Raw genomic sequence first — 24,941 nt, 5'->3', positions numbered from 1 at the left:
TATTTTAATATTCCTGGAAGTCAGCCGAGCCCTCGGGGAAATCAAGAATGTCAAACAATCAAAAAATATTTGTTAAGGTGTGAGGTTTCCATAGCGCAAGAGGAGGTATTAGTTATGGGTCTCATCTTGCTTCTGTCGATGTTATCGGGTTCCTCTTTTGCACTGTTTATGTTTGTTTGAGCGTTGCCTGTTAGATTTGTGTATTATGTCTGTTCCGCCGATGTACTCCCATGTTTCTGCAAGAAGTCAAGCAATGACTTTATAACTTTTTTTTTTTTTTTAATTTTACAATGTCGATTTTCTTGTAGGGACCCAGAGGACCTCTTGGAGAGGCAGGACCTGATGGAGAGCAAGGGCCTGAAGTAATTTTCTGTGAATATTCTCTAATCAATTTTAATATTTGTTGGACTTCATTTTGAATGCCTATTCTTCTCCGTTCCCTCAGGGTGGGCCTGGTGTCGAGGGGGAACCAGGTGCTGTCGGAGAGCCAGGGCTAAAGGTCTGTAAAACAATGTTATTGCAGGCACCTCTGCAGCATAAAACAATATTTGGATATTCATTGTGTAGCACCCTCCAGCAATGTGGAAAACCCTTGAACCTGCTCTTGCACTTAGTTTGTACCTACTGTAATTTAGTCGTAGCCTGACTGAGTCGAACACGTTGTTCAGTCCAGGTCGGCCGACGTGCACGCGATTAAGTTTGTGTTGGGTCTTCATAGGGCGATGTTGGGCCTCCGGGAGCCGATGGAGAGCAGGGACAAGAAGGAATTAGAGTGAGTAACTTGAGACTTTTGAATGTGTTTGGGATACTAATAACCTTCCCTTTCTTTGTGTAGAATCGAAGACGGTTATATATTCATTCAATGTTTTTTTTTTTTTGTGTCTAATACTTTGCTACTTTGTTTTGAAATGCCTTTAAATCTTTAATTTGTAAATGCTTTTAAATGTACTTTTAATTATGTGAAGCACCTTGTGCATGAGTAACAAATAACAAAAATGCGTCTGCAGGCATTGGCATTTTGCTGCTCGTATTTTCCACATAAATAGGCGTTTTAATTATTTGCTGTGAAATCAGATTTTTGTTTTTATTTGTTTATTCAAAATATATGTACAAATTCAGACTCTGATATCTAAAATGACAGTGATTCCTCTTGGATATGACGCTCATAGGAGTCCAGAACACATTAGTTCAGCAATTCAACCCATTCAGCCATATTCTACTGGATACTGTATACAGTCATACCTCGGTTTTCGACAATAATCGTTCCAGAAGGCTGTTCGAAAACCGATTTGTTCGAAAACCGAAACCACAATCTTTTTAAAAAAAAAATCTTGATTGAACACGTCTGCTTACAATGGAACGCTACATGAGGAAGCGTCACTTCCTCGTGTAAGGAAGGCGAGAGGAGTCAAGTGGCGCATTCAAGTGCGCTCACTTTGGTCGATAACCGATTTTCGGTCGTAATCCGAGGCATAAAAAACTCGAAATTTTTGGTCGAAAACCGATTTGGTCGAGAACAGAGACGTTCGAAAACTGAGGTTTGATTGTCCTTATTTAGGGTACGGGAAGCTGTAGCCTTTCCGAGTCAGCATCGGTTGAAAAGATGCACAATACCCTAAATGATATTGCAACATGGGCCAAAAATAGTATGTCTTTCTTTCTTTTTACTTTTCAGGAAATCTAACAAAAACAAATAAAAATTGTTGAGCCACTAACATTAGATCATCAAAGAGAGCATCCCATTTCCAGAACTTTAGATTGGTCACTAATTTGGAAATATAGCTGACCCACGGTGGGGATTGATCAATACTATAGATTTGTGTATAAAAGAAAAAAGATACTGACTAAATCTAGAGATATAGCAGGGTTCTATGTCAGCGATATATGATGTTGAACAGTAGGTGGTGCCAAACTTGTTACAAACTTGTTGGCACTTGCCACAAAAATTAGGATGGCCTTCCAGGTCTGTCAGATATTTTCACAGTTTCTTTGACCCACCTATCACTGAATTACAATGTGTTGCAGCTCGTGCAAAGTTGAAATTCCCCAGCTTTTCTGAACAGCACCAGATGCCATCAGCAGTCATATTACTACTGCTAATTCCTGAATGCTGTTTGGCTCAGACTGGCTTAGTTACTTTTTCTTTGCTGCTTGAGGGACATTTACCTCAGCATTTTAGACCTCTCTGATGGAACTTCTGGAGCAAAATTTGCTGTTTATACAGTAAATGGAAAATATCTGAATGCTGCCTGATGCACCCAGGTCACAGATGAAGGCTCATTTTTGTTCATACAAACGAACGCTACTTTAGAGTAGATAACTTTCTTAAATATGAAGGTCATTCAATAAATATGTTTTTTTTTCTTTTTTGGTAGAAGGACTTCTAATACAGAGAGAAGCTTACTTTTTTTTTTTCCACTGTAGTCTCCCTGCACTGTCACACACTTTTCCCATCTGTTCACAAGCTTCCCTCGGCGTAAAAATCTTGGCACTGATGTCTCAGCCAGTCGCTCACAACACTTTTGACTTCTTTGTCAGAAAAAAGTGAAGACATGTTTTAAATCAGCATCCCAAATACATTTGGGAACACATAAAGCCACCTTTGATGAAAACTTGCTGTTGAGCAGTGTTATTATAAAGGCCATATACAATTTTGACTATTGTTTTCTCACATTTCTTCTTTTCCCCTTCTTTTGTAATTTCTTTCTCATTTCCTTTCTTCTCTTCCAACCTACCAGATTGTCCTTTTTTCTTCCTCTCACTTTTTCATTGTCTGCATTTGTGCAGTATGTCAAGTAATAATTAATTAATTAATTGTTCGGACACTATTGTTTTGTAGTGCCATTAATTTGTCTGCCATATGTAGCTAATATATAATTTTAAAAAAATTGGTGGAGGTCTGGCGGGTCAGTTGTTGTTGTTTTATAACCGTGCATTTCAAGTTGTACTTTGCAGTGGTATCTCAATTGTTCAACATGTAAAACTTAAATAGTATTTTATAAATAATGTCTTTGTAGGGTGCCCCTGGTCCGCCTGGCGAAGCTGGTCCTCAAGGAAATGATGGACCCAAGGTAAAATAAATAAATAAATAAAATCATTCCATGTTATATATTACAGCTCGGTAGATTTATTTATTTTTAACTAGGCGCGTTATGACAGTCCTCTTTCTTTTTTTTTTAATCATGAAAGATAGTTCAGTGTTAATGCCATAATATACTGAATTTGACCACAATAGATTGAATAAATCGTCTACTCAATGTCAGAACCTGCTTTGAAAGTGATAAGATGCCCTTACAAAAATTGCCAGAACAGTTTTTATTCTCAATTTAACCCTTAGATGCATATGTGGGTCTAAAATGACCTGGTGAGGTTTTTTTCTTGAAATATCTTCGGACTGAAAATTTATTATCATTTCATATTCCAGGTATTCCTCAAAAAACATGTTTTTTATATAATGTCATTTACAATTTCAACTTACATTTTACACATTTTAAGAAATTTCAGTTTTTGTATTGCTACCCCAAGTTTTCATAAATGGGTCAATAGTGACCCGTGTACATTTTCTATGGAATCCAATGGGAACCACTGATTCTAATCGACTTTGGCTGTCAGCAATACATTGACTGCGGACCACGCAGACTATAATATCAGAAGTGTCACCCCTCAGGAAGATTATTTTACACTGTAAGAGCTGATACGTGTAAGTATTATCTTCATATAAAATTGTTTGTGTGTCGTTCATGACTATTATTTATCTACAAATTGGCCTTCCGACTGGAAACAGATCACATGGCAGCCTTCTGCTATGTATGGGACCTTTTCCTGGTCAACTGCAGAGAGCGATTCATCCCCAGTGATTGTGTCACTGTGGACGAACAGCTTGTGTCATTCAGGGGTAGGTGCAAGTTTCTACAGTCCATGCCAAGCAAGCCTGCCAAGTACGGCCTAAAGATCTTCTGGGTTTGTGATGCACGCATCCCCTATGCAATAGATGGTATAGGTTACACGGGGAGACAACCGGAAGAAGACGTTCAGAAGAATCTGGGCGAAAACATTGTCCAGCAGTTGTGTGGTAGATTTAGAAACACCGGTCGCAACATCACCATGGATAACTTTTTCACCAGTGTGCCACTCGCGCAGCATCTCCTGGAGAAGGAGCTCACTATTGTGGGGACTCTACGTCAGAACAAGCCAGACATCCCTCCTCTGATGAAGCCTTCCAAGTCCAGGGAGGTTTACAGCACAGAGTTTGGATTCAACGACAGCCTTACCATGGTCAGCTATGTCAGAAAGAAAGGAAAAGCTGTTGTGCTCCTGAGTACGATGCACCACGACAAAGCAGAGGATGAAGATAGCAAAAAGAAAAAAACAGAAGTAATCAAATTTTACAACGAGACAAATGGATGTGTAGACACCATTGACCAGATGGTTGGCAACTACACGTGCAAGCGGCAAACACAGAGGTGGCCCATGGTGCGATGGTACAACATAATTGACATCAGCACCCTAAATGCCTACACCTTTTTCATGGCTCAGCACCCAGATTTCAAGAGTGGCATCACCAAATCACCAATGCACGACGGCTGTTCCTCAAAGAGCTGTCAAAGGAGCTTGTCACACCACACATGAGGAGTCGACTGGAAAGCTGCACCCAACTGCAAATCCCAATTATTGAAGCAATGAAAAGGTGAGGCGTGACAAAAGCCACTACCCAGACACAGGAAAGAAATACACAGGGCCAACCAAAGAGAAAAAGGTGTCAGATCTGCCCAAGTAACGAAGATCGCAAAGTCAGCAATAGGTGTGGGAAATGCAATGTACCTGTGTGCAATGATCACTGCCAGAAACAGGTAGTTTGTCTGAATTGCATACAGTGATGAGACAAGAAGGCAAAACAGGCAATGCATACACACAGATAGACAGACACGCGCGCGCGCACACACACACACACACACACACACACACACACAAAATGGATGTACGCATTTTTCTATTGCTGTTCTGGGGAATTTTTATTTTTCAAAAATGTTAAAAAATTAAAAATAGAGATATTTCAAACTTGAAATCATTCCTGTATGGTCCTAAATATGTTACTAAATTTTATACAAGTGATTATTCTTAACCAAAATGACAAAAATGTCATTAAAAAAAGCATTGATTGTATTATGGGTCATTTTTCACCCACCTATGGAAGAGTGTAGGGTCCAGTCACTCATGCATCTAAGGGTTAAAATATAAGTATCCAAGCTTTAATATCTGAAGCTGATTTGACTTTGGTCTGGGCTCCAATTCAGGGTGAGCCTGGCGAGTGTGGGCCAGGAGGAGAGCCAGGTGACAAAGGGATAGAAGGAGTCCCGGGACCTGCAGGGCCACCTGGACAACCGGGGAAACAGGGCTTTCGTGTACGTATAGTTAATGTTTTTAACCATAATTGGTAGATACAGCAAAAACTGCACACTGAAGGAAATAAATGCTGGTGTAATAAAAGATCTTGTATATTTATTGAATGCGTGATGTTTTTTTTTTTAAATTCATATACTCATAATAATAACTTTTTATTTTAGCTAAAAAAAATGGGCATTTGTTGGTCCTAGCCAAAATAATGCCACTGTACACCAGCAGAGGTCGCTCTTTACTACATTTACACAAGAAATTGAGGCGCCTCTGATGGATGCCATCTGAGCTATAACACATTACATACACACCAAAGGAAGTTTTGTAGATCCAGAGAAGTTCACTTGTGTCAGGAAAAATTGTAGCTTCCTGTCTGATGCACTAATCAGCCATAACATTCTGACCATTTGTACAATTTATACACGTCAAAAACGACATAAAAATGTACCCGGTCAGAACTTCTGTTTCTACCAACAAAACAAATACAAAAGAACACAGAGTGACACAAAATCATTCATCCTGATGATATGACATCATTTGGTCTCACAGCTCATGTACACATCTGCAGGGATAAAGACAGAGATCTGCCGTGAAGTACAGAAAATGCTTGAATAATTGACACCTGCTCTACAAGTGTTTGTAATTGCTCAAGGATGTTATAAGATAGCAGCGAAGCACAGTCTGAATAAAGCTCCTCAATTCATTTCAACTGACTGTAGTTCCTTGGCACCAAGTTACCACGCGATAGAGACAAAGTAGTGCTTTTAAAACTTTACCCTGAGCACAAAAGTCATAAACAATTTCAGCTAATAATGGAAGACAGGTTCCCCCCAAAACGTGCATATAGGGGGATTCATGAACACCAACCCACAAATATGTGGGGTTTCATTGTAATTAGTGTTCTTTAATCAATAACCTTGATTTTGTGCCCGGTATTTTTTCATTACAGGGGCCAGAAGGTAAACTAGGGTCCCCAGGAAATAGGGGACGGAGTGGAAAGAAGGTACCCAAATAGAAAACATTACTAACAAGCTCAATTTCCTGTGTGTTATATCCTTTTAGGTCAAATGTGATGCTAACAAAACCATCCTTTTACCCAGGGTGAGAGAGGTCCTTCTGGTCTTGTTGGTGAACCTGGAGACCGTGGAGACATCGGCCTACCAGGCGAGACGGCGCCAAAAGGTGCCAGAGGAACTCGAGGGCCTCCTGTTAGTTCCCACTTCTTCTTCCTTTTATGTGATTTTAAGTTTTCGGATAAAGTGTTGAAAGCCTGTTCAGAACATTGAATGAATGAATTCGCCAGGTCCCCTAAATATTGAAACTGTATCAGTTAAGTGCAATGTTTGTAATCCGAATATAATTAGCACAGAGGAACATTAGACGATGACACCCGTCCAGGATAGCATCTCGGGTATTTAAATATACAACTGGAATGAGAATTTGAATATTTATTGTCATTGCCCATTGTACAACAAAAACGGTCATGAGGACTCAGTCATGCAAATGTACTTCTTTTATACAATTAAGTAAAGCACTGTCACAAAATTGTTTCCCAATTGCCAGTCTTGAATGGAATAAATACAACATTTTTTTAGGCTTGAGAGCGTATAAAAATAAGAGGAAATTCCAGGTGGTGGGAATACATTCTTGAAAATCCATTTCTTGACAAAAACAGTTTTTTTTTGTCCAAACCCATTTTAAACATGTTGTGTTAGGTGAAGAGAAAAGATTTATCTGCTCATCGTAAAACCGCAGCATGTGCTTGTGGTTGAGGCCAGGTTGATATTTCGCTAAACCGCAGTATAGCCACAAGCTCTGAGCCACAATTTTGTGTGTTCTTTTTTAAATTCGTTTTTATTTTAAGGGTCGGCCTGGCATCACCGGTATGGAAGGGCAGCCGGGATTGGCAGGATATACGGTGAGTTGTTCTCCTTGTGGTTTTATATGAACATATTTGCACAAAGTGCAAAATCTCACACATGGCCGTACATAAATATCACATCGCCACAGAATTAGGATACAATGATTCAAAAATGTGTGAAGCAAATAACCTGATATCCTGAGCTTCAGTATGCCGGAGTGTTGTTCTGGTTTGTCTCCATAAATTCAGACACTGGCTTTCTCAGTCTGGTGGCTTCCTCACAGTTTTTGTAATTGATTAATCTGATAATCATTACCAAAAGCGAACACAAATCCAAATGAGACATTTTAGGTCTACAGTAATCCCTCGCCTTTTGCAGTTAATAGGGACCAGAAATCCCCCGTGAAAGGTGAGAATCAAAAGGTAGGGTTATCCTTAAATCGTTTATTATAAAGCCTTCACAGTAATTCATCAAAATAGCCTTCTGAGAGAAGCAAATAGACTTGTGTTGGTGGCGTTGAAGGCAGCTGTCACTTGACTAGTACAGGCTTTAGGTTCACTGTTGGTGTAGCCGAGGTTTTTAAATTGGAGAAAAACATGGTGATGGGTCGTGCTCTGACGTTCTTCTTGTCTTCTTCTTAGTTGAAATTGGTTTAAAGTTTCTTTTTTATCAGACCATAGTCTTTTTTAGTGAAGAAAGAAACTCTAACCGAGCTGACAGTTTTGGCTGTCACTTCAGACTTCGTCTGAGCTGTCACTGCTTCCTTGTGACATGTCTAAAAAACAGCTAACCGGGTTGGAAAACCTTTAAAATAAGGCTCCCCAATCGGCAAACCAGCCCCACCGTTGAAGCAATGTATCCCTGTTAATTGTGCCATCCGTGAAGGGACCAGCGCCCACTTACCCGGGACCCATTGCTTCGGCTGATTACATTGTTTTGGAAAACCCCACCAAGCACCAAAGCCACAAAACATGAAGCGTGAAGTGGCGAGGGATTACTGTACATGCTGATCCTTTCACTTCCGACATTTAAAAAAATAATCACCAATATTTATGTCTGTATTTTCAGTACTCTATTTTTTATTATATCACCTCAACTGCTTACTGATGATAAAACTCCAAACAATTCAAAAGTCAAGTGTGTCATGAGCTACATTTTGGTTTTTCCATACTACAGTACGAGATTTGGTAATTGAAAGTTGAGAAGTGTGCATTTTTATTAAATAATTGTGATTCATATTCTGATTTTTTTGTGTGTCTGTTCAGGGTCATCCTGGTAAGCAGGGGCCCATTGGACCCCCAGGCCCCAAAGGTGAAAAGGTAACATGGACCGAACACCTTTCATTTTTCTAATTTTATGCTTCTGTCAAGCTCATTAGTCGGGAGGTAAAAGTTTATGTTTGTACCGTATTTGTTCTATTTCAGGGTTATCCAGGCGAGGACAATAAGACCCCAGGACATCCAGGGCCCTTAGGTGAACCAGTAGGTCTTGCTTTGCTTTCAAAATAATTTCTGATGTCATAACCCCCACATTCCATTTAAACACGTCCGGAAAAAAAAAAGAAAAAAATGACAACAAAAACAAAATAATAACAATGTTATGGGAATCAAAGTGACGCTTTTTGCCACAAAGTAAACGCATTTACATGACATACACTTAATGGACTAATGTTCTAGGACACACCCTCTTAGTTAGTTCATCAATTAGAGGTAAGACCTGACAGCTCTAATCCCACAAAGACACATTTGCCTGTAAATTGGATTTATGATGAAGTTATACCAATCCAATAACACCAGGTGTGTCCAAACCTTCAAAGACCACATTTATGCGAGGGCCACTTTAACTTCTTCACCTTTAATTTATGAAACATTGTAAAACCTTTCAGTGTAGCTAAAGATATGCTCAGCGATTATATGTACTTTATACTGTGTATCTATATGCGATTCTTTCAAGGTCCCATGCCATCAAAATATTAACTTTTCCACTGTTGTATCCATATCATAGGTCAAAATGAGTCTGTGACATGGTTTAGTTTGTGCGGTTTGGCGATTATATGCAATAGCTGTTAAAAAGGGAAATGCAAGTAAACATAAGCTTCAACATGTACCCAACAAGTGAACGAGAGTGTTACCCAATCCATACAAATACATGAAGGATTTGTATTGTTTCACCCATGTCATCTTTCTGTGGCAAATTGCTTCTTCCTCGATTGTTACTCAATCTTTTTATGGTTTGTTAATTGTGTAGCCTCAAAAGCTTATATAGGCTCGCTGTTCATGATGTCCTCATGTGGCCTTTAATGTTGCAGGTGTGAGCTGCCAACGCTTGGTGAATTCTGCTTCACAACAATAGTAATGGAAATAGAAACTAAATTGCTTTTATCCCACGGAAGAATTAGGAATTGAAATGTTACGTTGTTGAAATAGTTTCTTTCTCTGCACTTTTGCATGTCTAAAATGACACTTTATATAAAACAAATTAATTAGAGTTAGTAGTCGTAGTTGTTGAAGTTGTCAGGGAATCACACGGTAAGGAGTCCAATGCAGTCAAATAACACAGGCTGCTTGAAAGGTGACAGTATTTCTAGTACAAGCCGACGACCACGAAAAAATGGGCAGTGGGTTACACGAAAAACAGGCACTGGTTTCCAAATGGCCCAAATGGTAGTTTTTTTGGACACCACTGAATTAGGCTCTAGTCATAGATCATATAATTGTTGAAGTGTTAATATAGTCCTTACATTATTTTAAGCTGTATTAGTTCATGGAACATTTTGAAGTTTATTTTGAGTACATTTGTTTTTAAACAGGGGACACCTGGAGGAAGGGGCGATCGAGGAGAACCAGGAGATGAAGGATATCAGGTAGAAAAAAAAGAAAAACAGGATTGACATAAATGTCTGGCAAAATTTGAAAACACATTATATTGAATTAACAAATGCCCATAGAACCAGAGTGGCAAAATCATGTACAGGAATCTTTGTATTTGATTACAGCTGCAAAAAAATAGACCATTATAAGGCTGTCTACTACTGTATATGTACTAAGCATTTTTATTATAATCATGGAGTGGCTCAGTGGTGTCTCGTCAATTGCTGGGTCACACGGGACAAAAATTAAATCATGCAAATTAAATATTGAATATCTCTGAACTGCTTATTCTCATTCGAGTTGCGGGTGCGCTGGAGCCTATTCCAGCTGTCTCTGGGCGAGAGGCAGCGTAAACTGGTCGCCCTACCAATCACCGGACGCAAAGAGACAAACAACCATAAGGGCAAAAATGAAATTGTACACTAAAAATACTTTGGAATACGTACATATTCTGTTGTTTTTAGATGAGCAGGATAAATAGTATACAGTTTTTGATTAGTAAAATGAATTTGTTTATCTCTGGCGTCTCAAAATTTTAGATCATGTCCGATTTGGATGCACAGAACATCGCTGATCGACTCTCGATGAAAGTGTGAAATGTGCAGTCGGTCCTCGTGCACGCACGTATTGCACATCATCAGGCGCCAAATTCCACCACCAACAACCAACAACATTTACACTAGGAAATCAGCAAAGAGAGGCTATTATAATAATAAACATATATACAGTACTTCAGTTCCATGAAAAAATGTACATTGTGTCTTAACTAGTAACATATCATTATTGTAAATATAGTGTCAATGATTAATGACATTTAGAAAATGTTAAGATTTAGATTATAATTAAAAACTACATGTACTGTTATATCAAGAGATGACAAAGTGGTGCATTACATGACCATAAGCTATCGGCCAAAGTTTTTTTTTTTCCAAAGCAGCACAACACACAGTCCATTTGTCATTGCTACTAGATAGCCCTGAACAAGCGTTAAAAATAATAATAAAAATCAATGAATAATTGATATATTATATTATGTTTCAGGGACACATTGGTACCACTGGACCACGTGGGGCTATAGGACCATCAGGCCCACCTGTAAGTCAGTAAACCTCTGCAGGGATAGGTCTGCAAAGTATTAAATGTTATATTTTGTGACACATATTTGCAAGTTAACTCAACTTTATCTTACATTAACATTTAATATAGTTTCTTTGCAAGGTACCATATTATGAATTACGGCCATGAGCGGTGTTGTTTCCTCTTCAAGTCTCAATTTTACAGTGTGGAGTGCTGTGAAATAGTTTTTGCCTTCTTCGTGATTTCTGTGTTCTTTGCATATTTATCACATACAAAGGTTTCAGTTCATCAAACCAATTTTAATATCACAGAGAAACTACATGTCTCGATGTGATAACGTCATTGGCCCCCCTCCCCTTATTAAATCAAAAAGAAACCGTAAGTAATGACATTTTGGGAAATCTAAGCTCAATTTCACAGGCAACCCCGTAGAACCACATTTGTTGAATCAAGAAATGACATAAATGATCTCAAGAAACAAATGATCCAAAGAAACTCAAGAAGAAATTAGGAAAAAAAAAATCTAATATCAGTCTGGAAAAGGTTACAAAGCCATTTCCAAAACTCCGGGGCTTCAGCAAACCACTGTCTGAGCCATTACCCACAAATGGATAAAACCAGAAACAGTGGTAGACATTCCCACGAGCGGTCAACCAGCTAAAATTACTACAAGAGTACGACAACGACTCATCAAAGAGGTCGCAAAAAAACCTAGAACAACACCCAAAGAACTCCAGACTTCACAGTGTCATTCTACCATAAGAATGACACTGGCCAAGAATGGCATCCGTAGGAGAGTTACCAGGCGAAAATCACTGCTGTCCAAAAATAACAAAAAGGGTGGTCTCACATTTGCCAAAGGACATCTTGATGATCCTCAAGACTTTGGGAAAAACATTCTGTGGACTGATGAGTCAAAAATTTAACTTTTTGGAACATGTGCTGCCTGTTGTGTCTGGTGTAAAAATGGCACAGAATTTGATTAGAACATTATGCCAACAGTGAAGAATGATGTTCCATGGCTGTATTGCTACCTCAGGACCAGGACAACTTGGTGTGACTGATGGGACAATGAAACACATGAGCAAGTCCACCTCTGAATGGCTGCAAAAAAAAAAAAAAAAAAAAAATCAAGGTTTGGGGTGGCCAATTCCCATTTGAATCCAGTTGAGATGCTGTGGTATGACCTTAATTAAACGGGAAGTTCATGTTTGAAAACCTACCAATATGGCAGAGTTAAAGCAAATTTGTGAAGAAGAGTGGACCAAAATTCCTCCACAGCGACGTGAATAACTCATCCCCAATTATCGCAAACGCTGGATTTCCGTTTCTGCTGCCAAGGGTGGCACAACCCATTATTCGGTTCAGGGGACAAATACTTTTTCACATAGGGACAGGTAGGTTTGGATTTTTTGTCTAAATAAATTAAATTGCCCTTTAGAAACTCCATTTTGCATTTTCCTTGGGTTTTCTCTGTGTGATATTAAAATTGGTTTGATGAACTGAAATCTTTGTGCGTGATAAATATGCGAAGAACACAGACATCAGGAAGAGGGCAAATACTTTTTCACGGCACTGGATATGTATCACTATTTATTTGATGTGAATGATAGTATTCTCTGAATGAAAATAAAGCACCGGATTATTTCTATTTCTCGGTTCAGGGATCACCAGGTTTACCAGGGGAGCCAGGTCGGAAAGGCGAGATGGGCCCTCTGGTGAGTTTGTTGAGATCCCTTGGATGTAGTATCGGAAATGTGCTGAAGAAAGCCACACTCAAAGGGGGAGTTTATATATATATAAACACTGTATGACCTGATAGGAGAATTCAAATGATCTTTGAAAAATCATTCCTCTCTGGCCCCATCTAATGTCTTATTTTATTTTATGCATTCTTTTCGAAACACAATTATAGCCTATCAGATAGTCTTGACACAGAAAACTTGACTGAGGGATGTTTTCATTCATTTTCCTTATAAGAATAGTCTATCAGAGATTGTTGAGACAGAAGATGTGACCAATGAGTATTACCAAGAATTGAATGTACTCTTTTGGAATTTTTATTGATTGTACATTCCGAACAATCCAACAGCAAACCAGTAACATTAAGGGCTCTACTTTCATACCTGCACTCAAGCATAAAAACTGTCACATCATGATGTTTGTGAAAGTGCAAGATTCCCAGTACATCTTTGCCTGGGAATGCGAATATCAACATAGCGAGGAGGTGTCCGATGGCATTTGACTGGCGCAGGTGGCAATTCAGTGACTTGACAATTGTCTAATTTATGCCTGCTTGTGTCATATCAAACTTTGTCGCGAGGCGGGCTGGTCTGACAGGAACTCCGTTAAAAAAATCTAATTTGGTGGCAAATATTGCAGAACCCACTCAATCGATCCTGGGCAAAGGAAACAAATCAGTCTTTGTTAGCGAATTTACCTTACACATGTCCGAGCGAAATCGCAACGTCCTATCATGTTTCGGCACTAAAATGCAAGGAGAGGCTCAAGACCACAATGACGGAACTGCACTACCATTACACGCCATGTAATCCACCTCCTTGTCCAGAAATTTGAGTTTATCCATAGACATACAATAGAAACGCTGTCTATTGGGCCACGCTTCCCCCCGATCAATGTCATGAACAATGCATGAAGACCAACTGAACTCTGTGATGCAGGTACAGTAGGTGAGACTGGAGAGAATCAAGCAGACCAGGTGGCACGAGAGTTTTTTAATCTTCTACCGAACACACTGTAGTCAGGACCTGGGACACCATCATCCCCCTGGAGCACGCCCTAGACATCCACACTAAGAGCTGGAGTCAAACCACCCCAACCGTCACTGCTACCGATGGATCGTACAGTTTTAACAGGTTCAAATGACAAAATTGCCTGGACTTCCTCCAACCCAATGATCAAATGATGATCAATGACAAAAAAAAAAAACAGAAAACCTCTCCCTCAAAACAAATGGGCCCGAGTATCTTGCCTGATAAAGAGAACTTACAAGAGGTTTCAAAACGAGAACCTAATCTCCGGGACTGAAGACAATGGACCCCGTTTTCTGATCATACTGAGCTTTCATGTTTCTTTGAGGCAACCTGTGTTTTGCCCCAGGCCAAACAGTCTGTGGAATATAAGCGATACCAAAAACCAGTCACATAATCAAATTACATGGTACATCCAAAGAAGACAAGGATATTCTTCAACACAGCCAAAGGTCTGACCAAAAACAAGATCGTTAGGGCTAAACCCGGCACGTGATAGCACAGCCTCATCAGGTTATCAGCTTCAGGTGTGGAAGTCCCTCCTCCATATCTTTGTCCAACTCCACACAAAACACATGGAACAAAGATTTTAACAACTGATGGAAATGCTCCAACGCTTTTTGACTGTGTGCATGATATCGAGTTGACTGATTATGCTTGATCCCGAGTCGCTTTAAAACCTGGGCAAACATGAGATGTAAAATTGGGCCTGCAATCACTTTGAATAACATTGTGTATACCAAAAACGGAACCAAACTGTGAAGGGCCTTTACCACCACTTTGTAGTTTGAGCGCATAATGGAAACGCTGCCGAATAATGTGTAGCCTCACACATCACAGTCAACAATTACATCCAGATTTTGAAGCGGACAGAGGGCCCACAACAACCAACAACAAGCAAATATTTAAACGGCTAATGCAAAACAGGAATCGGATGCATCTTAATAATCTGATTAGGTTTAAAATGGCACGCATGGCAGAACAAACAAAGTCTCACACAAAATAACCCCTGACATAAATCTCGAATCTGATCTGAAGTCACAAACTTCTCTTGTAATGACCAAATGGAACTGTCACTTTTCAGCATGTCAACCAGTCCCCTTCAGACACGGCAACAGGAAACATAGTCAACACCACAGACTCCGCTGAAGCAGGCGCCCCAACCACTGTCTTACAACTTTCGTAGCCTGAGCACACGTTACAACACAAATTGAGAAAATATCCTCACCAACTATTTCCGAGGTTAACAGCACAGATACTGCATGCGGAGAAGGCGGAACCGTCGAAAAGATATTGCACCCACAGATGTCATTGCCCAATAGCATTCGACAGGCAACGCAGGATGAACTGCTACAGGAATCACATTCTAGAACCACACTATAACAAGGCACAGGAACACAGCCCATTTGCATGCCATGGATCACAATGAAATTGCTAGCCTGTGACACACTCCAAAAAGGCAAAACAGACCCCAATATAAAGGGCTGTTTAGCCCCAGTGTCACGCAACACTTTGTCATATGGTGTTTGTTGTCCGTGTGGACTCACTGTGGACTGTTTTCAGTGTTTTGGCCACGACATTCGTCGAAGTAGAATCTGTGCTTGATGGTTGTGATTTTTTTGCACCTGTAATGTTCAGCATTTTTCACAACCCCGTTTTGTTCAGCGCAGCTGTCGGCGTTGTTGGCCAGTCTGCGTTGGTGCGGCTGGATATATGGCTGGTGGAGCTGAGGATGAGGAGAGAGGATAGTCGGTATGGAGCGCAGATGCGTATTTGAAACTGAGAGTCGCCGCTTGGAATTGATGCCGATCTAAATTTGACAGGAGAAGTGAACCAATTTCTTTTATCGTCAATGGACGCTACAGCTTCTTGTTTACTTTAAACTTGAGCTTGTAGCCGACATGTGGGACGTCATGCACATTTTGACATTTCTTTCGGTCACACATTACGTCTCTTATCTACTGCTGAAAGGAGACTTTGATTGTCTCCTCTTTCATCTATAAATGCTTCAAACGAGGTGTATGCAGTTTGAGTTTTTACGATTGTATGAATGTGTTCTGTTATGTTTTTTTGTTATGTTAACCCTTCTGTAAATTGCATTGTTACATCCGCAGCTGTTGTGAAAGCACTATAGATTGTACTTGTGTTGCAATGTGTTCATATTAAGAAATCCCTGCGAGCGACATGTGTAGTCAAAATGAAGGGCTCAAACTCTGCATGGACACCAGACTTCACAGAATTCTCCATTTTTCGCAGTGGCATATTCACACACGACATAATCGGCGACATACTCTTCAACAATGGACACTTGTCTTTCCAATGGCCCACCTTCCGATAGTCATTGCACACATCTCCCTCTCATGAACATCCTGACTGACTCACAAGTTTGCGTGCTGCGCTAACCTTTCCATCCAACGCCCGCAAGCTGTCAAAATCAACCCCAGACACGAGAGGTGCACGCATGAACCAAAACACTGATGTGTCAGGGTAAAATCATCTACCAACTGTGCAGTCCAGATTACACTACCCGGCTCATGCTAATTCCTGACAAAAGAGCTGTCTCCACACCTTCTGCTATCAACTTCACTCCCTCATATGTCAAATTGTCCTTCGCACAGACAGTAGAATACACCTCTTGCGCCTTCCCTGTCCTTCAGCATGCATTGAATTAGTCCAATCCTTTTAGCATCAGGCCAGCCTCGAGCTGTATCCCGATCCCGCTCACTGAATTGGGGAACATAGCCTAAGTTAGAAGATGGCTCAGAGTTATTGCGCACAGCTCCTAACCCATGCGCAGTAGACTCCCTCAACACTCGAGGCCTGGCACTTTCCATTTCCAATTGCAAAGGTAACAAATTCTCCTCCTGCTCAAATTGGAGCCCCTTCTGCTTCACAGGAAACTGTGAAGACACACCCAATTGTTCAGCCATTGAAACTCCTGTATGCCTTGGCAGCACCCCTATCTCAAACAGTGACAGATTCACACCTGCTTTTAATTTACAGTTTAAGACGTCATCATCAAAATCAAGTATATTGTGCTTTGCAATCTCCATTGATTCTTCCTTTGTCAAGAAATTCAATGTCGCCCCATCAGCTGCACCAAAGAACGGCTCCAAATCTTTATGACAGGGCATAGAAAGCACCCCCAAAAAAGGGTAGCAATATCAATATCTCCTGAAATATATTGTAAAGACCAAGGGTGTCCAAACTTTTTCATTTGAAGACCTATCCAGAAAACTGAGGATGAAAGGGCCACTTGGAAATTCTTAAGTAATTAAAGAAAACATCTCCACATTTAGAACCACAAAAAAGAAACGTGTCAGGTGACCAATTTTCAATTACTTGATCATTAATGTAATGTCAACATAAATCAGCCATTGAGCACAAAGTGGAAGAATCTATTTTTCCCTCTAAAAATGAATTATCACTACAGTGTTTTTTGGAGCCGGAATCGAACCCTGCCCAAAAGAGAACTCTTTCTTAGCTCATTATACACCCATCTTAAACCTTCCCTTAACCACGATTGTCAAGAAAGTAGTTTTCAATCAATTTAGCAAATTTTTGAACTCAGACGGACTTTTTGAGCAATTCAAAACAGTCTTCAGACGTTTGGGATGTTCATCGTGTCGTTTTTCTTTTTTTCCTCCAAACTTTTGTTCACTACACTTCTAATTAATATGACTGCAGTCTTTGAATCCAAATCAAATACTGAGTGTAAACATTCAGTGTTAATTAATGTTTGAATAATCAACATACGTGTTCAAACAAAAGGTGCGACAGTATCTTTTAATTTGTGGATGAAATCTAGACGTAAGCACCAATCGCCGTCAGTGCTTAGTCCATCATTTTTTATATATTTATTTATTTATTTCTCCCATCATTCTCCAATCAACAGCAAAAAGGGATGTCCGTCAGCGACAGACTGACAGACTTTCTGCCAGTACTGACGGAATGCCCGCCTATGTATTTGGTGCACGTTGATCAACCGAACAATAAATGATTAATGTGCATGTTAGGGTAGAAGGGGCGTATACTTCGAGGAAGGTCCGTTCACATCTCGAACATGAAAATATTTTGGCTTAACCTATAACAGATGCCAGCCAGACTTGTACACTACCTTCCATAGCAGTTATCAAGGGATTTGGAGAGCTGACGTCCCTGACCTTTAGCTCAGCGGTTAGTGCTCTGCGCTCCCTAGCCATCATGGGTGGTTATTTTTGTGCTTCATGGCTTAGCTCAGTTTTATACCATTTTATTAAAAAAAGAAAGGGACAGTTAACTCCTGTAATATGAGGCACCTGATGGAAGTAGGTCTTAGCTGTAGAATATTTTGTAAAAAGACTTCAAATTAGTATTAATGATTTTGATGGACATACTGAATTCCAGGCTCCCTTTCTTTTTGTAGTAATACGTACTGTATCTGGCAATTGTAGATTTTATTTTCCTACCGCATCTGTTTTATGAACTTATTTTTGTCCTGATTATGTAACTTATTTTCCTCCATTAAATAATGAACATCATTCAACTACTTCCATAATGTATTGTTCATTTTCAATGTAACCCAACAGTTGAGAAAAAAAAAAATCCAGATTTTCATTCCAGTTATATAATGAGTTCAAATGCTTTAGGAACATTTGGCTTCAGTTAAGATGAGTTTCAGTTGTGTGAAAGAGAAAAAAATCGTGAGATGGAGAATTGAGTTTACAGTCCAGAAAAAAAGGAACATTTATGTCTTGCTGTCTGCCTGTTTTACACAAAAGGGTTTTATGTATAGCTAGACATTGTTAATGACTCTTTCGATATATTAAAGAAAAAAAAGAGCTTATATGTCAAATGCAAATTGGGTTGTATATTTTCAGAAGCGCCACTTGCTTTATTTTTTGTTTTGTTTTTAATTTGCAAAAGACAACTTCACTGTTGTACCCATTGAAAACAGGACGTCATGTTTTTGGGCTCTTCATGATGCTCATGTTAGACATGATCTTGAAAGGTTTTGACATTTTCCATTCCTCCCTGAGGTGTACATGAAATACATAAACATGTGTCTTTTTTCATGTTATAGTATGTTTTATTTGCTGTATGTTTGTTCAGGGCTCAGCGGGGAAGAAAGGAGCGAGGGGCCTGAATGGTGCTCCTGGAGTTGAAGTGAGTATCACATTGCTTAAGTCCAATAACTTGCTCCTCAGACAAATCGCGAAAAAAACAAAAAACAAAAGTAGAATGAAGGGCACTTTTACTTTGATAGACCATATGAGACATTTTTAGATTATTTGCTACCCCTACATGCCCTTACGAAAGCCCGAGTGGCTAACAATCACTCTCAACTCAACTCAACTCAACTGTGTTTATAGAGCACTTTCAAACAGCCATCACTGCATACAAAGTGCTGTACATGGAGCAATTTAACATATACAACAAACAGTAAAACAAATCGGTAATAAAGACGGTAGAAAGCACCGAACAGCAAAACCAAGAACAAATCTAAGTCATGCTGAGTCGAAAGCCGAAAATTGTTTCACATAAAATAACAGCAACATCACTTTTCTTTCAACTTGACTGTGCAGTCCATTTTCTGTTGAAGAAACCCCTTCTTGCGCATCTTGAAACAGCCACACCACTTTTTTTTGCAGAGTCTGTATTTCGATTGAAGTTGCTTTTAGGTTACTCTTTGCATTCCAAATAATTCTCATGGCAGTTGTAGCTAAAACTTCTGTTGGTCGAACTTAGTGTGGCTCGGTATTAGCAGAACCCCAATTTTTTTTTTTACTTCTTCACGAGAGTTTGAACACTCGCGATTGACCTTTTCAAATCTTTAGACGTATTTGTATGCCCTCCTCCAGATTTCTAAAGTTTAACTAGCTTTTCTCACTGTTCCTTTGACAGTTATTTTGCTTTCCCCGTGGCTCAGGATCCAGCAAAGTCAGTGCAGCCTTGGTTAAAATGTGCAATAGCCAAGGAACTCAATGATACTGTGTATACACCGACGCTAATTAAATCAAACAATCCATGGGTGTGGAAACTTATCCTTGATAGTCGTTTCAACCTGTGTGTGTCATCATGTACTGTATTTATATTATCAGGACAATTGGACACTGGCCACTATCTTGATTTCAACTATCATTAGGATTTAAAAAGGACGTATACACTTATATAATGACACAGGTTTCATCTGACAGCTATCCCTAAATGAGAGAAAACTTTTCCGCATGGATATGCAAACCTGTGATCACAACTGTGATTCAGCTGTGACCGTGAATAGAATAAGTGTCCTGAAAATGTATGGTCGGGTGGAACCAGGCAAAGGTACAATTTACCAAGGTATTTAGTATGTCCTGACAGGCTAAATGTCACGCTTTCTACATATAAAACTGGCAGCGCACTGAAAGAGTGATTAGCATGTCTGCTTCACAGTTCTAAGGGTTGGGGTTCACATCTTGGCTCTGTCCTTTCTGTGTGGCTCTGTCCTCACACATTTCAAAAGCATACTTCATAGGTTAATTGTCCATAAGTGAAGAGTTGAGTGAGTTGCTTTTTGTCTATATGTGCCCTGCAAATAGCCTGCGACCATTCCAAGGTATTCCCTGCCTCTTGCCCAAACAACCTTAATGAGGTTCGTAGTTGAAAGAAAATTGATGGCTGGATGCATAGATACCTTATTGACTGAAGTGTAAATCCACGTAATCCTTTTGACTAATGACAGATAATTGTGCACATAAAACACTGAATCAATCTAATCAATTTAGGCTCGCCCTTATTTGCTATACATTTGATGGTAATGACAAAATGTCAGTCACTATTTAGTTGGTTGTTAAGTGCATTGACAACTGCCAAACAGCTCAAGGAGAATGAAGAAACTTGTTTTTTTTTGTTTGTTTTTTTTTATTTTGAATCAAGCTGAAAATGATTTCTGGTATCAGTAAAGAATAAATGAAAATCCCATATTTTCCGCACTATAAGGTGCGCCAGAGTATAAGGTGCACCTTCAATGAATGGCGTATTTTAAAACTGTTTTCATATATAGGGTGCACCCAGATGTAATTTTGTTGTCTGGTTGAGAGGGAAGAAACTTCATCTGTGCTGTATGTTGCACATACAGCGCATTTGACAACAAAGTTGTACTTGACTTGACTTGCTTGATAAGGCGCATAGAATAGAAGCTACAACAGTGGTTGTGGTTGCGTTATGGAACCAATAGATGGAGCTATGCCAAAGGGAATACAAAGCAATACAATCCAACTTTATTTATATAGAGTCTTTACAACCGTTGCAGCTGTAACAGGGCGAACAGTTTTTACGATGTTCGCCATGTTACAGCTACTTTACGAACATTTAAAATACTATGTCCAAAAAAATGTGAAGATTGATCCATATGTAGCTCCCTCAGAATGTAGCATGAAGCACGACACTGAGTCGATAGTTGTCAATTTCCCCAGTGTGGGACAAATAAAGGATATCTTAAAAATTCAGGGTTTATTCCTTAGCCAAAATACAAATGGCATTAGAAATCAATAAATGAAAAACAAAAGTTATGAAGACAATTGATTAAACAAAAAGGTACAGAAACTTTGTGGACTCAAATCCAAAGGGATAAATATCCTTAGAAGTCTTGCTTGTCTCCTTCTTCATTCATTATAAATAAAATGTATTATTTATTTATTTATTTATTTTTATTTAGTCAGTAGTTAACTATGCAAAATAATTGTAATTTTAGGGGTGGCGTTGGTGGGCATGACTTCTCTTCACATGCGCTCAGTAGTCCAGAAATTATTGTAATGAAATCAGCTATAAACTTAATTTACAGAACATTTTCGGACAGGTAGTGGGAACATTTTGTCACATTAATTCTGCTATTATTTGCAGGGGCCGTTTGGTTTACCTGGACCCAAAGGAATGAGGGGTTATCCCGGATCTGATGGTCCTTCAGGACTCATTGGTTTACCAGGATTACCCGGAAAACAAGGAAGACAGGTACTTATCGATATCAGTGAGCATTTTAAATGCAATGACAATATGTGTACTGAAGATGATAAATGTTTATCATTGTAACATTGCTAAATCACTGGAGATGACTGCTACAATTCATTCAGAGAAATCCTGTTTAGTTCATTTAAGCATTCCTTCTGGGCATTATATAATATCACAATGGATCTGCTCGGGGACTATTTTTCTTCTGCAGATGTGCTCACATTTAACAGTTTAGAGTTTAGCTTACAAATGAGTTTCGACGTCAAGAAAATTTTTATTTTAAGATGTTAAAATTAAATAAATACCACACATAGTGTAGCTATTTCTTTTTTTCTGTAAATAAAATGTTTTTCAGAGTTTTTACCAGTCAAAAAGAAAAAAAAACAACTACACGAATGCTATTACTTTTTGATTGAATGGTCAAAAGTGCGTAGGTGGAAATTCCGCCTCTCAGTGCAAATGGTTACCGCTCATAAGACACCGGACAAGGCTAAAAATAGATTAGCTTTTGGGCTCACATATACACTATGGCAGCATAGAACAATCCGGAGTGAATGAGGTTAACTTGACTGTACTGTCCAATGAAATGTAAGGCCAATGATGTCATTGATAGATTGTGCAAATTATGACATTAGATTCACCGATTTTGCATAAAATGCAAAATATCAAAGGATTTCAATCCACTACAGCAGTTCGGTGTATACTCTAATATAGATACAGTGAGCGCTCAAGTTACGGTCGACCAGTTTATGAGCTTATCATTTGACATAAAAAAAAAAAAAATTGGAGGAACTATTCGTCTCTGTACACACGTTTTGTTGTGCAAACTGTCTCAGCATGAATGAGTGGCCAGATCAGTGCTGTGCTTCTTTCGCTATTTAAACATCATAAACATCATAACTCATTGCGATAGTATTTCTATTTTTTTTTTAAACTCTTAATTAGACCTCAGAATGATTTAAAGGTTACAGTTGTCTGTAAACATCCCAAAATCTCACATGAAACTTGATTTTTCCCTGCGGCAGCAAGCTGTTGTGTGCACAGCCGGAAAATCCGCCTACCCACATGATTTTTCCAATCACAATTCTAACAGCAGCTGCCTTAACGTCATTGTCGGGGCAAGTTTCCATGGATTGTTTTTCTTGCATTCCTATGAGGACCTTGGTCAAGGTTTAATTTAATCACATTCTCTAATTAAGAAGAGAGACACTAACCATTTTGAACTAAAGAGCTTCTCAAAACCTGCACTTTTGAGGTTCACCTTACAAATTCCAAGCATGTTCATTCGAGATTATCCTCTTTCATCACGTTGATCGAGGAACAGAAGCCTTATGCGAAGCGACGAACCACTCAATCTGTTATTCTAATATCACTCGCTTCATTTTGCCTCACCACACTGCTGATGGAGCAGGAAACTGCTTTGGTCTGCAGCGTGAGAAAGCAGCACTGTGATAGGCAGTCCATTTTAGAGTTCACTTTTGGAGCCCAATCAAGAAATATTATGACCAGCAGGAGAGGCCAGCAAACATCAACACCATGGTTTAGAGCCATGCACATACTGCACAATGAAAATGTGCTAGACTGGAGCATGCTTAATGTTGATGAATCAAACAAATCCAATTGTTGACTGCTACCTTATAATGTAAATGTACTTCACGTAAAATGGAAGTGTCACCTATTGTGGGCTGTTTTCAGGGCCACCGAGGCTCAGTGGGACCGATTGGTCCTGCTGGACATCCAGGTCTCCGGGGGAGTGTCGGACTACCAGGACCACCAGGAGAACTAGGACCACCGGGTCTCAAGGTGAAAATAACAGCAGAAATATTTGACCTACTTACTATATTTTGATTATTTACAACATATGTTTGATGAAAATTGGCCCCTACATTTTGCTAACATTACCATTTCTTTTATTGGTCCAGGGTGAGATTGGCCTGCCAGGAGATCGGGGTTTATCAGGCCTCAGAGGAATGGAGGGGGCTACAGGTGACCAGGGAATGAAGGGTGAGACAGGACCGAAAGGGCAACCAGTGAGTACTTTTGATCTCAGGTTAAAGCAAAGTTGGTCTTAAATACTGCTGTGAATGCCTCTTATTTGATCACGTTGAAAATGAAATTCAACCATTGCAACGATTTCACATGTTAACTATGCTCTGTATATACCATATTTTCCGCACTGTAATGTACTTCGGAGTATAAGGCGCACCTTCAATGAATGGCCTATTTTTTTTTTAAATGTCATATACTGTATCGAGCACACTGCATTATAAGGCACATAGAATAGAAGCTACAACAGTGGGTGCAGTTATGTTATGCGTCCACAAGATGGAGGTATGCTCAAGAGAATACAATACAATTATTTATATAGAGCAGTGGTCCTCAACTAAAAATGCTGTAGGTCCATTTTTTTTTTTTTTTTTTAATAAGACCAAGGTCCGGTCCCATGCACGGCGGTCATGGGGAGCAGGGCTATATGCCCATTTAGTATGGTCAAGCCAAGCTTATACAAATCAACACTCCTCACAACCAACCAAAAATGGGGTGCATGAAAATCACAATTATTCACTTTGCCAGTACACAGCAAATAATGAGAGGTATTGTGTTGAGGCACAGGAACTCTTTTATTTTGTTAAGTTGTGCCTGCTTAATAATAGAAATAGCCCTTTTAGGGAAATAAGACATTTTTACTTTAACTTTGTTAAACAGTAGCTGTCTTTTTTTCCCCTTAATTTAACAAAAACAAAACAAAATACTCATTTTTACCAAAATAAATACTAAACATGAAAACAAGGAGCACAGGAATGTGCAGTACTGTTCTTCCACTAAAGGTGAATGCAATGTCTGAGGCATGCAAATATTATTTGAGGACGCCATTGTGATGTTCATTTACCATGTTGCAGTGTTCTGCTGTTAAACAGCTGCAAAGATCCCCGGGTAGACGGGAGCAAAACTGCACACAATCGAAACCTCCCGCGATTCGTCTTGTCTAATTGTCTGTGTGC

General features: G+C 39.4%; 1 protein-coding gene across 1 annotated transcript in view; it reads left to right on the top strand.

Annotated features, from left to right (window-relative positions):
• The window catches only part of col24a1 (collagen type XXIV alpha 1 chain), a 127,261-nt gene that overhangs the window by 81,924 nt on the left and 20,396 nt on the right, over window positions 1-24,941 (top strand). The window contains exons 33-49 of the mRNA XM_019894380.1: window positions 309-362; window positions 446-499; window positions 719-772; window positions 3,018-3,071; window positions 5,295-5,402; window positions 6,344-6,397; window positions 6,495-6,602; window positions 7,259-7,312; window positions 8,522-8,575; window positions 8,681-8,737; window positions 10,066-10,119; window positions 11,168-11,221; window positions 12,868-12,921; window positions 19,066-19,119; window positions 21,835-21,942; window positions 23,635-23,742; window positions 23,862-23,969. Coding sequence (XP_019749939.1) covers window positions 309-362; window positions 446-499; window positions 719-772; window positions 3,018-3,071; window positions 5,295-5,402; window positions 6,344-6,397; window positions 6,495-6,602; window positions 7,259-7,312; window positions 8,522-8,575; window positions 8,681-8,737; window positions 10,066-10,119; window positions 11,168-11,221; window positions 12,868-12,921; window positions 19,066-19,119; window positions 21,835-21,942; window positions 23,635-23,742; window positions 23,862-23,969 — 1,191 coding nt within the window. The remainder of the gene's footprint in view (window positions 1-308; window positions 363-445; window positions 500-718; window positions 773-3,017; window positions 3,072-5,294; window positions 5,403-6,343; window positions 6,398-6,494; window positions 6,603-7,258; window positions 7,313-8,521; window positions 8,576-8,680; window positions 8,738-10,065; window positions 10,120-11,167; window positions 11,222-12,867; window positions 12,922-19,065; window positions 19,120-21,834; window positions 21,943-23,634; window positions 23,743-23,861; window positions 23,970-24,941) is intronic.

The sequence above is a fragment of the Hippocampus comes genome, unplaced genomic scaffold, assembly GCF_001891065.2.
Source record: "Hippocampus comes isolate QL1 unplaced genomic scaffold, H_comes_QL1_v1.1 scaffold282, whole genome shotgun sequence".
Taxonomy (NCBI): Eukaryota; Metazoa; Chordata; class Actinopteri; order Syngnathiformes; family Syngnathidae; genus Hippocampus; species Hippocampus comes.
The sequence above is the reverse complement of the archived record's forward strand: the minus strand, read 5'-3'. Positions and strand labels throughout refer to the sequence as shown.